Raw genomic sequence first — 14,278 nt, 5'->3', positions numbered from 1 at the left:
ACAGTAGGGATGGCTGAGGTTCCTAGCAATCTACAGTGAGAATCATTTTTTTAATTTTTTATGATAACTGATCATTTAAAAATTTGTTTAACCATTGTAATCATTGTATATATTTGTTTTTTTTCTTTTCAGACATGTCAAAGACGATATTTTGTCAAATATCAGGATGGAGCTGGAACAGGTAATTTTAATTTTTTTCATATTGTTTAGTCTCCCCTTATACCTCTACCTCCCTGATTTAATCAAATGTTTTGTTCACTTGAGTAAAAAGCTTATAAACTCAGTGTGTGCCCCTTTTAGTCAAAGGAGAGGGTTTGTAATTTGTATTTGATTCTTGCCACTGCATGCTTGTGATTGGCTGTAAAAGCCAATGGCAATAGTTGAATCTCTGTGATGTCCTAGTCAACTAAAGTGTATACATGGGGAGTCAGACCAAAGAGAACAGAGATTGCTGTAGGAATTTAATCCTGTGCGCTTAGTGGCAACAGGGATGGTAATGGAGGAAGTATGAAGATTTATAATCATAGAATTGGTCTATGCCAGCACCGTGAATATGAAAAGGCAGTAGATAAAAACATATTGAATATTTGTAATAGTCGTGTAGCCACTGTTATCTTTTGTCATGGTGGACCCGTTCATGTTTTAAATCCATGCTACAGCTGTGCACTGGTTATCCATAATTGATAGCAAACTATATACACATACTACACAGCTGGTACATCTACAGTGTAGTGTGATACTCATCTCCAATAATTATAGCCTTCAAATACTTACTGTCGGTGAGGGTGGGACCAACAGTTACACGATGTATCTTACAGTCTAGAAAATATATTGAAATGATATTCTTGCATTGTTTGTAGTTTTGAATACTTTTGCAGTAAAATGACTTGAATATACATCACTATAATTTTGTTATGCTACCATAGAAACCATAACTAAATGAATATTTCATAAAAATCCTACTTTATACCAGTGTGATGAGTTTTACTTCATACTTGATATCTACTAAGGAGATTTATCTCAAAATAAACAACTTTTGTACCTCAATCTTTAAATTAAAACATGGAAATTTTTGCTGAAGGCTTATTTTCGCTTTAACTTCAATTGAAAATAAAGACGCAAAATTAAGTAGTGACTAAAATGCCTTCTAGAAAATGCACTTTAACTTTAAAATTTTATTTCAATGAAAAACAGAAACAATGGAAATATCCAAAACACAGTATGGGAGCATACAACAATACATGTAAGTTTGTTGATATTGGCACCATACATGATGTTGGGTTCTTATATAGCGCTTTCCCACTCTGTGCTCAAAGCACTTTACAATTATTACCCCTGGCTCGGATCAGAACGGCACAACGGCCCTTTAGTCCTCCTCAACTCCCCGGGAGCATACAATCCATTGCAGCCATTTAAGCGCATAGGATTAAAGCCTTCACATTGTAACCTACATCCTACCAGGTCCCCAATTATACAGGCACAGTCATGGTTCAAATCTTGCCCAAGGACTTTGGCCACTCAGAAACAAACAGCAGGCAGCGACGGGGCTCGAACCTGCAACCTGTAGATTCCAAGCCGGTCACGCTAACCATTCACCCATCATGACTCCATACATGATGTACAAGTTTCTATGTCTTGTTTTTTTTCATAGGTGATGAAACCTATGGAACAAAGAATAGCCCAGTTGGAAAGAGGGTGAGTAAATAAGATTTTGAAACAAAAAATTTTGTTTGTGTAAAAATCACACTTTGTTATCCTAAGGTAGTACTGATAATACACATTGATGTCTTAAAGTGGCCATATGGATGAGGGTTTGGTATTTATTTTGGATTTTTATTTGATAAAACAGTTTCACTATGTTTTTCTACTTGAAAAAATAATGTGAAATAACATATACCAAGTCTATGTTTGCAACTCAATAAACTGCAAAAGATTAAACAATGTGTAAAATGTTTGTTGTTGTACGTACAATAACAAACATTTTACACATTGTTTAATGTTTTGCCGTTTATCAAGATGTGAACATGGACTTGGTATATATTATTTCACATTATTTTGGCAAGTAGAAAAACATGGTGAAGCTGTTTTATCAAATAAAAATCCAAAATAAATACCAAATTCTCATCCATATGGCCACTTTAAAATGAAAATAATAATGATATTATAAATTATACTCGTGGGTAACAAAACCTAAAATCTTCACTTGGTTTGTAGTTAGTTAGTTTTCATGCAAGCTCACAAATAATAATAATAATGATAATAATAAAACATTTATATAGCGCCATATATCCACGACAGTGCTCATAGGCGCTTCACATTTGAAATAAATCAAAAGGTACTGCACAGGAAAAAAAATTACAAGTATGGCTGAAAAAGGTAAAAAAGAAAAGAAAAGTAGTGCAGAAACATTGTCTCAACAAAGGTAAAACACAAAGTAAGTAAGTGGAGTATGGAGACACCTAAAGAAGGCTAATGATGTATGCTAAACTTGATTCCAATCAAGATGGAAATGCCAATATGCTTTCCAAACCACTCACAAGACACTCATTTATTTTAGTAACTGAAGTATTTTTTTTTTCACTGGGAGAAGTAAATTCAACATTGACAGTCGGTTTCATGCAGGCATGATCATGATCACGTTATTGTTGTAGTCACCTACTCACTCACTTTGCTATTTCAAATAGAGTGATAAGTCTGTCACTATTTGATACACACTCACATACACTCTGTCATATAACATTGAGTATGACACACTTGAACCATAGACAGTGGAGGGCCCGTCCACTGTCTATGCTTGAACCCTCACTTACCTTATTTCCACAATCTTACATACGTTGTGTTTTTACCTGCAAATGCATAATGTACTATTTTCATCAACATACAGAACCAATCTTACTTAAACGTTATACCTTTTGTACAGGTCGAGGAAATCTTATCCAGATGTGAAATTTTTAACAGAAAAAGACAGAAAAAGAATTTTGGTAAGTATGGTCTATTTGTAATTTCTCATAAAGCCAAGGGCGTATAGACAAACATGATGTGTCATTGTCATTGCCATTTTAAATCCAGGACACTGCCAAATAAGTGCATCCACATAGCAACACATTCTTCAGGATCCTTAAATGTTTCAATTACAGACCATGGCTGGGCTTGCAACTTGGCACAAAACTTTACTTCAGAGAAATTCTGTAGGCACCTGTATTTAATAGTGTCTGCCTTCTTGTTGTTTGCTGCAAGCTTTCTGGTGACACATAGGAATGTGACCACTAATTGAATAGCTTGCAACAAAACTTTGAGTGATATTTTCAAGATGAAAAACAAACATATGATCAATTAATGAATCAGTAGTCTTGAAATGTAACCCTTGTGGGTTCAGTTATTAGTTGTGTAAGATCATACTCATTTTCCATGAAATCCAGCCAGCATGTTGCCTTGTTGTCATTTCTCCTAAGATCTATATATGTATTAAAGCCATTTTATCTAACAAAACAGTTTAAAAAACATCTTCATTGCAACTAGTGTAGTTTTAAAATTCCCATAGCCTTACTGTCAGTTCCTCGTTACAACAAGTGATTTTTCTTATTTGTTACAGATTACAGGTGGAGCAGGTTTTGTTGGCTCACATCTGGTAGACAGACTAATGAAGGACGGACATGAAGTCACTGTTGTAGACAATTTTTTCACTGGTAGGAAAAGAAACGTGGAGCACTGGGTTGGACATGAAAACTTTGAACTTATCAACCATGATATTGTAGAATCACTACTTATTGAAGGTATGTAAAATAAGGTTGATGACCTGACATGTAATTTGTCATGTGATTACTATTAACCAATCGCAAACATACTCTGTAAATGAACCAACCAGGTATAAATGCAAGTTTTTATCATTTGATTATTTTAACCAATCACAGGACAGTCTAGGTATAAAGATTGTCACGTGATTAATCTTAACCAATCACAGGTGTGGAAATTTTTATCATACTCAGATAGTATTCTATGAGGTCATAACATAAAAGCAAGTGATGTTGATTGGTCAAGTCATTGAAAGCCAATACGAGAATTACTACCAATACAGTAGAAGAAAGTTATAACAAATAAATCACCACTAACTGTAAATTCTACATTCTTTGAAATTAAGTACGTGTAATTGAGTTATTCACAGCATTCTCAAAGTTGCAACACTGATGTTAACCCTGTATGGTTTTGTGTTTTCAGTTGATCAGATTTATCACTTGGCATCACCAGCATCACCACCACATTACATGTATAATCCAATCAAAACCATCAAAACCAATTCAATTGGTACACTAAATATGCTGGGATTATCACGGAGAGTGAGGGCTAGGTTACTGCTAGCTTCTACATCAGAGGTCTATGGAGGTAAGGATATTATTACATTCAAATAGAAATTTAGGTGGTCAGTATTGCAAATGAATATCACCAGTTCGTGAAAATCTACATAGTATTTCAGCCACCGTATTATTAGTATTAGTTGTATGTAAAAATGGAAGTTGTATGCTAGATCTCTCTCTCTCTGTCTCTCTGTCTCTCTCTCTCTGTCTCTCTGTCTCTCTCTCTCTCTCTCTCTCTCTGTCTCTCTCTCTCTCTCTCTCCTCTCTCTCTCTCTCTCTCTCTCTCTCTCTCTCTCTCTCTTCTCTCTCTCTCTCTCTCTCTCTCTCTCTTTCTCTCTCTCCCCCCTCCCCCCCCTCTCTCTCTCTCTCTATGATTGAATCGGTATATTGAGTGAACATTGAAACAATGTCTGAAAACTCTCTATTTTGATGAAATTGATATGTATGTAGCACTATTTGTAAAACTATGGACTATGTTATATATCAGTGGGTGTTGTTAGAGAGAAACCTCCTGATGAATTGACTGATTGTCTGCTCTTTCTTCTTTTTATAGACCCAGAAGTTCATCCCCAAAATGAGGAGTATTGGGGGCATGTAAACCCTATTGGACCTAGGGCATGCTATGATGAGGGCAAACGAATTGCAGAAGCCATGTGTTATGCCTATGCAAAACAGGTTAGTGTCTCTCAAGTTAGTAAAAAACATTAAATTTGAAATTTGTTATATGAGTGAATGAATGAATGAATGAATGAATGACATTTATTTCACCAGATAACAAAAATAAGCTACACTTTCAAAGAACTTACATGTGATACAAATATACAAAATGAATATAGAAGAAATACATAATTGTTATCTGATCATGATGTGGGCCATGGAAATAGTTCAGTAGAACTAGTCTTGTCCATGGCCCATCAAAATACCAGACATGGTAGGGAAAAAGTGAGAAGGAAACCCCTACATTGTTAGATTCTATGCAAGCCTAAGAAAGAGGTTAAAAACTACTCAAAGTTTTGACTGGTCACATGAGGCATTTATCAAGGACTCATTTGAAAGTATGAGTACTGTTCTGAAGTCGTGCATCAAGTTGTTACTCATACAAAAAATACGAAATGACATGTGCAATCTCTGTGCCACTGGAGCGTCGACAAACACCCACAGTCAATGCCTTCAGGAAGAACCTTAAAACATACTTGTTCGTGAAAGTTTTCAATATTTAAGTGCACAACGCCTCTGAACTCTACTTCGTATTGGATACAGGCACTCTATAAATTTTTTGATTGATTGATTGATTGAACATATTAGTTACAGTTATATTTTTTTACACTTTATATTGCTATTTTTTCATGTATTTCTCATCTTTTTTGTAATACCAGGAAAATGTTGAGGTCCGTGTGGCTCGTATTTTTAATACATTTGGTCCTCGAATGCACATGAATGATGGCCGTGTTGTTAGTAATTTTATACTACAAGCTTTACAAGATGAACCAATCACAATATTTGGAACAGGAAAACAGACCAGGTCATTCCAGTATGTAAGGTATGGTACATGTACTATATACTACATTGGAAAGTTTAGTGTCTAAGGTAGAAAGAGACTGAGGTAATATTAACCATGCCATAGCCATAAGCTCACACCCTGGTTGAGAAAGGTTTATTAACTCTAAATGTTAGAAACCCCAAACTCAATGTATGAATCTCAGGTTAGTGTACCCTATTGTTGGAGTCCTAAGGATCAGGTAAACTTATATTGTTCAGGACCTACACTTTCTATAGATACGCCAACTGTAACTGTTTTGTTCACCCAGATTTTAATCCTAATCTGACATGTGCCTTCAAGGTCAAGCTATTTAGTGTGCTGTATGAAAGGATTACTGTAGAATTGCACCCTCATTGAGTCAGACCACAAGTTTTTATCAAGAATTGTGTATTTGTAGTGATTTGATGAGTACCATAAAAATCTGACACTCTGAACCTCTCTTACAGTAAACAGCTGATAAGGGCATAGTACAATATATCTAGTCCTGTGAAACAGCCATAAAAAAGCTATTAAATGCTGGGTTGTCATGAAACTTTAATATCTAATTTGTTGTTGTTGAAATTGATGTGGGTTTGTAATTATATTGCAGTGATTTGGTTGATGGACTTATTGCACTCATGAACAGTAACATATCATCTCCAGTCAATCTGGTAAGTTTTTGTCTCAACATAGAGGGCACTATCCAGTGATGGTGACACTGCAGTTGGAAATACAATTTACAGTTACTGTAGTAGTATATTCTATTCATCAATTTTGATGTGATGTCAAACAAAGTGTAATTATTTTAAAAGAACATTTGATGATTTAATTTGAGAATTAATGGGACATTAGCCCTGTCTAGATGTAGGTCGTCTACCTGAGGCAGTCCCAAGTCCTATCTGAGGTAGGATAGGTTTGTGTCTGCATGCAGGAAGGTTATGGCGTAGATGTTGTGCGTTCCCTCCTGACTCCGTCCTGACAGTATATAGGAGGAAGTCAAAAGGGTTTCAGGGAACATCTCAAAGGTGTTCTAAGTCAGGACAGGTTCGGGATGCATTTACATCTACACAGGCTTCAAACTATCCTTATTCCTGCCTTAGGTAGGATTTTTAGTGTCGTGTAGATAGGGCAATGGATACCGATTTACAATATTTGTAATTTTTCTTACAACTAAGGGTAATCCTGAAGAACATACAATAATGGAGTTTGCTGAAATTATCAAAAATACAGTGGGTGAGTAGAAGCTTTTAGGATGTTTTAAATTTTCCTCCACACTATTTGTGTAATTTCCAAACACATTTAGGACAATAGACCCAAGGCTTGATCAATTCTATACTGTTTATACAAGCTAAAATTGGTACTGGTAACACTTGTTTTATTAACCAGACCTATTTCATTAGATATGTCCATAACATTTGTTGAAGTAATAACATTTGATATTCTGGAAGTGAAATGATGGTAGGTGCAATATGAAGTTAAATGCATGAACATAGGTGAATCTGTTTGTACATATACATATTATCCCTATGAATATATTTCTTAATGTGGACTTTTTAATAATTCTTATTTTGTAAAGCTAATTCTTGAGTACGATTGTGAATATAGTAGTAGCTAATGTAGACTTTTTAATAATTCTTATTTTGTTAAGCTGATTCCAAAAGTACAATTGTGAATGTAGCCGCAGCAGAAGATGATCCACAGAGAAGAAAACCAGACATCAGAAAAGCTAAAAAGCTATTAGGATGGGAACCCAAGGTAAACAAAAAAATTGATTCACTATATACCGCACATGAAGTGAGTGTTTGCTAGAAGACTATATGTAACAGATATAGCTATGATCAAAACCAACTATTGACAAGTTGAGTTGTTGGTTTACTTGCTTGATAACAGCTCTCACAAGATGAGTGTCAATTTAAAGGGAACTCTTGGACTAATGACTTGAAAAGTTGGGGACGATTATTCACACCTGGGACCTGTAGGTGCTGTATATTGCTGGGCCTGAATGACTCACAGAATAGACTGTCCACAGACTGGGAAAACCATAAAAGTTTATTTAGCATAACTGGCATGTGTGGATGTGTGAATGTCTTGGGAATGTGTGTGTGGTTACAGAAAGTTAATATTTATATATGGTATATACAATTTTGGATAAAACCAGATTGGACTGGGGCTTGTTCATTACTTATACTAAAAAGACATTACTATTCATTCCTCTTAATTATTCAAGATTAGGATGTCAAGGTGCTGCATGCTAATGACAGCCACATGGATGGCTAGCTCAACCTTTAAAGTCAAAAACTGCTGGGCTGTATACATCAAAAGTTGACAGGGATATAACATTTGGGATTTAGTGGATGGATTGTTCAAGGCTTGTATTGTATCAGCAATATTCAAATTAGGTCCAGAAAGTTATTTATGGTAAAAAAATATAAACTCTGACTCAAAAACTACTCTGCTATTTAGTCTGAAAATATGTGAGGATGTTTACATGAAGAATTATTCAAGACATGTTCTCTTGGATGCTTAGTTAGTGATATTGACACAGTCTGTGGTTAGTGATATTGACAGAGTCTGTGGTTAGTGATATTGACAGAGTCTGTGGTTAGTGATATTGACACAGTCTGTGGTTAGTGATATTGACACAGTCTGTGGTTAGTGATATTGACACAGTCTGTGGTTAGTGATATTGACAGAGTCTGTGGTTAGTGATATTGACACAGTCTGTGGTTAGTGATATTGACAGAGTCTGTGGTTAGTGATATTGACAGAGTCTGTGGTTAGTGATATTGACACAGTCTGTGGTTAGTGATATTGACACAGTCTGTGGTTAGTGATATTGACACAGTCTGTGGTTAGTGATATTGACAGAGTCTGTGGTTAGTGATATTGACACAGTCTGTGGTTAGTGATATTGACAGAGTCTGTGGTTAGTGATATTGACACAGTCTGTGGTTAGTGATATTGATACAGTCTGTGGTTAGTGATATTGACACAGTCTGTGGTTAGTGATATTGACACAGTCTGTGGTTAGTGATATTGACACAGTCTGTGGTTAGTGATATTGACAGAGTCTGTGGTTAGTGATATTGACACAGTCTGTGGTTAGTGATATTGACAGAGTCTGTGGTTAGTGATATTGACACAGTGTGTGGTTAGTGATATTGACACAGTCTGTGGTTAGTGATATTGACACAGTCTGTGGTTAGTGATATTGACACAGTCTGTGGTTAGTGATATTGACAGAGTCTGTGGTTAGTGATATTGACAGAGTCTGTGGTTAGTGATATTGACAGAGTCTGTGGTTAGTGATATTGACACAGTCTGTGGTTAGTGATATTGACAGAGTCTGTGGTTAGTGATATTGACAGAGTCTGTGGTTAGTGATATTGACACAGTCTGTGGTTAGTGATATTGACAGAGTCTGTGGTTAGTGATATTGACAGAGTCTGTGGTTAGTGATATTGACAGAGTCTGTGGTTAGTGATATTGACAGAGTCTGTGGTTAGTGATATTGACAGAGTCTGTGGTTAGTGATATTGACACAGTCTGTGGTTAGTGATATTGACAGAGTCTGTGGTTAGTGATATTGACAGAGTCTGTGGTTAGTGATATTGACACAGTCTGTGGTTAGTGATATTGACAGAGTCTGTGGTTAGTGATATTGACAGAGTCTGTGGTTAGTGATATTGACAGAGTCTGTGGTTAGTGATATTGACAGAGTCTGTGGTTAGTGATATTGACAGAGTCTGTGGTTAGTGATATTGACACAGTCTGTGGTTAGTGATATTGACAGAGTCTGTGGTTAGTGATATTGACAGAGTCTGTGGTTAGTGATATTGACACAGTCTGTGGTTAGTGATATTGACACAGTCTGTGGTTAGTGATATTGACACAGTCTGTGGTTAGTGATATTGACAGAGTCTGTGGTTAGTGATATTGACACAGTCTGTGGTTAGTGATATTGACAGAGTCTGTGGTTAGTGATATTGACAGAGTCTGTGGTTAGTGATATTGACACAGTCTGTGGTTAGTGATATTGACAGAGTCTGTGGTTAGTGATATTGACAGAGTCTGTGGTTAGTGATATTGACAGAGTCTGTGGTTAGTGATATTGACAGAGTCTGTGGTTAGTGATATTGACAGAGTCTGTGGTTAGTGATATTGACACAGTCTGTGGTTAGTGATATTGACAGAGTCTGTGGTTAGTGATATTGACAGAGTCTGTGGTTAGTGATATTGACACAGTCTGTGGTTAGTGATATTGACACAGTCTGTGGTTAGTGATATTGACACAGTCTGTGGTTAGTGATATTGACAGAGTCTGTGGTTAGTGATATTGACACAGTCTGTGGTTAGTGATATTGACAGAGTCTGTGGTTAGTGATATTGACAGAGTCTGTGGTTAGTGATATTGACACAGTCTGTGGTTAGTGATATTGACACAGTCTGTGGTTAGTGATATTGACAGAGTCTGTGGTTAGTGATATTGACACAGTCTGTGGTTAGTGATATTGACACAGTCTGTGGTTAGTGATATTGACAGAGTCTGTGGTTAGTGATATTGACACAGTCTGTGGTTAGTGATATTGACAGAGTCTGTGGTTAGTGATATTGACAGAGTCTGTGGTTAGTGATATTGACACAGTCTGTGGTTAGTGATATTGACAGAGTCTGTGGTTAGTGATATTGACACAGTGTGTGGTTAGTGATATTGACACAGTCTGTGGTTAGTGATATTGACACAGCATGACTTTTAAGACTTCAATGTATACATTGTACATTATTTATTTGTTTTGTTTATTTATTCATTTTCAGGTTCCCTTGGGAGTAGGCATCAATAAAACCATTGAATATTTTAGATTAGAGTTAGAAAACAGTAAGAGAAAACCCAGTATGGTGACTATATCATGAAATCAGTAGGATATATCAGAGATAAAATGAAAATAATGTATTTTTTAACTACTCTACTTTTCTAAAAATTAACAATGTTCACATTTCAACTTCCTGTCCAGCCCTAACCCAGACAAATGCTGTAGTTGGCCCTAACCCAGACAAAAAATTATCTTGAATCTTACCTGCACTAGCTGCAACTGGGACATTTGTTTTTCAACAAATAACCAAAGATATAGTCACTTAAAATTGGTCAGTTACTCATAAACAGTGAACAATTTTATCCCTAGTTTCTATGCTCGTTTATGGCATTCATATTACAACGAGTAACACTGAAGCACTTTCTCGGTGTGCTACACTCATTTATAACATTCATATCAGGTGTAATAGTATACTGTTTCAATTGGTTTATTTACAAACCTAGCATGTGGCCTTGCTAATGTGGTCAACTAGCAAAAGAAATAGTATACTTTTACACTTGATATGGATGCTATGAATGATTGTGGTACATACAGAAAACGCATTACTTTGGTGTTATGGGTTATATGACTTTGTGTAGGTGAGGGCTGTACAAGAAGTGTGAACACCACTAGTCCTATAAGCTAACCCAAAACATGTAGTGATTTCAATCAAATATGTTTACAAATAAGGATATAATCAGAAGGGATTGTGATTGAGTTTATGAATTTTCTGAATATTTATTCATCTTTTGTTATATATGCAGTTTTTTTCCTGCTGGAAATCTTGTAGGTAGCTCTGCATTGTAACATTCATGGAAGCTCTTATCAAATAAGGAACAAGACAGATAATAAGGTTGTACTTGTACCAAAGAGTTTTTGTCAAGGTTTTTTTTTTTTTTTTAAAGTTATTTGGGCACGTTTTTTCCCCAGAGTTATAATTTTAAGTCATGATAAGGGGGCCAAGCTCAGACAGAAAAGTTATCACAGCTTTCCATTTTATTTTCAATCTGTATATTTTGGAGATGTAAAGTTTTCATTTTTAGATATTCTTAAAGAGCCTTGTAAAATATTTCATTGCAAATGAAGTCGGTGATCGTGAGGGTGCTGTATTATTTCTCACAAACTTTGCCAGTGAGGGCACTGTATTTTCTCACAACTTTGCCAGAGTGGACGCTGTATTTTCTCACAGACTTTGCCAGAGTGGGCGCTATATTTTCTCACAGACTTTGCCAGTGAGGGCGCTGTAGCAATATAGCAGCACTTCTTTTCAGTGAGACACCAAATAATTTACTTTTCCACCATGTTGTGAACTTAAATTTGGTGGAGATATTGTGTAATAGCAATAACATTTGCAGTCACACACCAGGTATCTTTCTTGAATGACAAAACTTGCAAAACTTCATTTTGGTTATTCTTTTACAAAAAAAAAAAACAACAGCACTTGTTTCCTATATTTATGTTAGACTTACTGAATATACTAAAACAGATCATTTACTTTAGCTAACGTTTAGAAATACAGAAAATATGGTTCACTTTTGAGGTGCAGTTGAGACTAAAGCTTACAAGACAATACACCATAGCCCAGTCATTGGCGAGATAAAAGATTTCATTATATGGCCACTTGGAGTGCTGTTTACAAGCTTGTTTGGGGACAGAAGAGAAGGCATGAAGAGAGGAGTATCATACCAGAGATAGCAAACACAAAGTTACCACTGACTGACTGTTGCACCCACTATATACTGTTTATTAGCATAATTTCATGTAATTTTTCATGCATTGCCTCACAATCAGCAGCTGGTAAAGTAAAACTTCAGAAACTGGAATATGATGTATATTTTTGCATATGTAGACATTCTGGACACTGGTCGATAACATGCTGAGATAGGATATGATATGTGGTGCCATTAAAACAGCATATGTTAATCCTGACCGTTTTGCCACTCTTTCACCATGGTTACATTGAGCTCTCAACCAATCAGAACAACTCATTATTGACATACTGTAAACCAAGGAATTTTTGCCTCAAGAAAATTTTGCAATCATCAGCTAGTTCTCAAAGAAATTAATTATTTACTCATTACCAGATTGGTGCAACGTGTCCATGTGTAGAGTACACCAATAGTCACTAGTTATTTTGCATTTTTGGTTTTCCAGCAAAATAAGTCGAATGAAGGTTTTCATGTTTGCAGTATTTTTTTTATTTTAGACTACGATGCAAAGCATCTGAAAAAATATTCCTCATTCATGATAGTAATTAGCATACAATTTGAATACCACAACAGTTTAATCCAAACACATAAATATCAATTTGCCTCAGTTCAGGCACTTTAAACAAGTTGATAAAGTCATTGTTAGTAAACATTTGAAGTTGGCACATCTTACATTCTACAAAGAACGATTATTTTCTAGTCTTAGTTACCACTGGGGGTCTCTCTCTTCCACTGTCCCACAGAGTCTGGGGCATTGCATAAGAACCGTGCACTATTGTGACAGCCTTAGTTACCACTGGGGGTCTCTCTCTTCCACTGGCCCACAGAGTCTGGGGCATTGCATAAGAACCGTGCACTATTGTAACAGCCTCTGATTGAACTAAAATTATTAGAATTTTCATTTTTGTCAATCTGTATATATTTCACAGCAATCATGGTATATACTGTTTTGAAAATCATCTTTGTTTGGAGAGTAACCAAAATACTAAGCAAGAATTGCCATAGTGTGTTTTTACTACAGAAGTCATGTTGTGGGTCAGTCTCTCCATGTGGCTATTGTGTATCAATCAATAACACTGTTCCAGAGCGTGGAAGGTGGTGGAAGAAAGATCGCCACCAGTGTCAGAGTCTGGATAACCGCAACTACTAGTTTTTGTGTGTGTAAATTAAAGGGCATTTTGATTCATTTCTAAGTTTCAATGTGCCATTAGGGAGATATTTTTTTTATTCCTTTGACCGATTTGGAAATGTACTATAGTTTCATGTAAGTTAACTTGGACTGACTGATTTTTACTGACTCTCTGTAAGTGATCACTAGTATTTTGTGTTTCTGTAAGTCTCAACTAATATTTGTGTTTTTGTTCCTGTTCACTATTTTTTGTGTTGAATACCAAGATGTTAATACTATGTATTTTTGTGAATTTCTTTTCTGTAACTTCTATTTAGATGTTTTCGAGTATTTTGATGAATTTCATTTTATACTTCATGTACTTATTGTTAAGTTTGGGATTGGGGATCAAGTTTGTCATTTTGGACAAAAAATGTTGTTGAATTATTTTGAGATGGTGACACCTTATTTTATGATATTTTTGTATAGTGTAATTTATGGTCTCCTTATTGAAAGTAAAAGTTATTTAGAGAGAAATTGAACTCTCTTGAAACCTTTTTGGTAAGTGTACTTTTTGGGCAATCTTCATCTTCATCTTCATCATCATTAGCCTATTTACAGCAATGTTGTGTTACTGTATTAGCACTCATTTCCACACATGAACCAATATATACATGTGTGTGTGTGTCTCTGCAGGTGTGTGTGTGTGTGTGTGTGTGTGTGTGTGTGTGTGTGTGTCT

At 35.7% G+C, this 14,278-nt stretch overlaps 1 protein-coding gene across 1 annotated transcript in view; it reads left to right on the top strand.

Annotated features, from left to right (window-relative positions):
* Positions 1–13,995, top strand: part of LOC144441900 (UDP-glucuronic acid decarboxylase 1-like) — a 21,997-nt gene extending 8,002 nt beyond the window's left edge. The window contains exons 3-13 of the mRNA XM_078131153.1: positions 133–181; positions 1,652–1,695; positions 2,921–2,981; positions 3,593–3,773; positions 4,216–4,380; positions 4,906–5,027; positions 5,729–5,892; positions 6,482–6,542; positions 7,047–7,104; positions 7,520–7,626; positions 10,687–13,995. Coding sequence (XP_077987279.1) covers positions 133–181; positions 1,652–1,695; positions 2,921–2,981; positions 3,593–3,773; positions 4,216–4,380; positions 4,906–5,027; positions 5,729–5,892; positions 6,482–6,542; positions 7,047–7,104; positions 7,520–7,626; positions 10,687–10,782 — 1,108 coding nt within the window. The 3' untranslated portion in view covers positions 10,783–13,995. The remainder of the gene's footprint in view (positions 1–132; positions 182–1,651; positions 1,696–2,920; positions 2,982–3,592; positions 3,774–4,215; positions 4,381–4,905; positions 5,028–5,728; positions 5,893–6,481; positions 6,543–7,046; positions 7,105–7,519; positions 7,627–10,686) is intronic.
* The last annotated feature ends 283 nt before the right edge of the window (positions 13,996–14,278 follow it).

Source organism: Glandiceps talaboti, chromosome 11 (genome assembly GCF_964340395.1).
Source record: "Glandiceps talaboti chromosome 11, keGlaTala1.1, whole genome shotgun sequence".
In the NCBI taxonomy this organism is placed as follows: Eukaryota; Metazoa; Hemichordata; class Enteropneusta; family Spengelidae; genus Glandiceps; species Glandiceps talaboti.
Note: the sequence above shows the minus strand (reverse complement) of the source record. Positions and strands in the feature narration are given on the sequence as shown.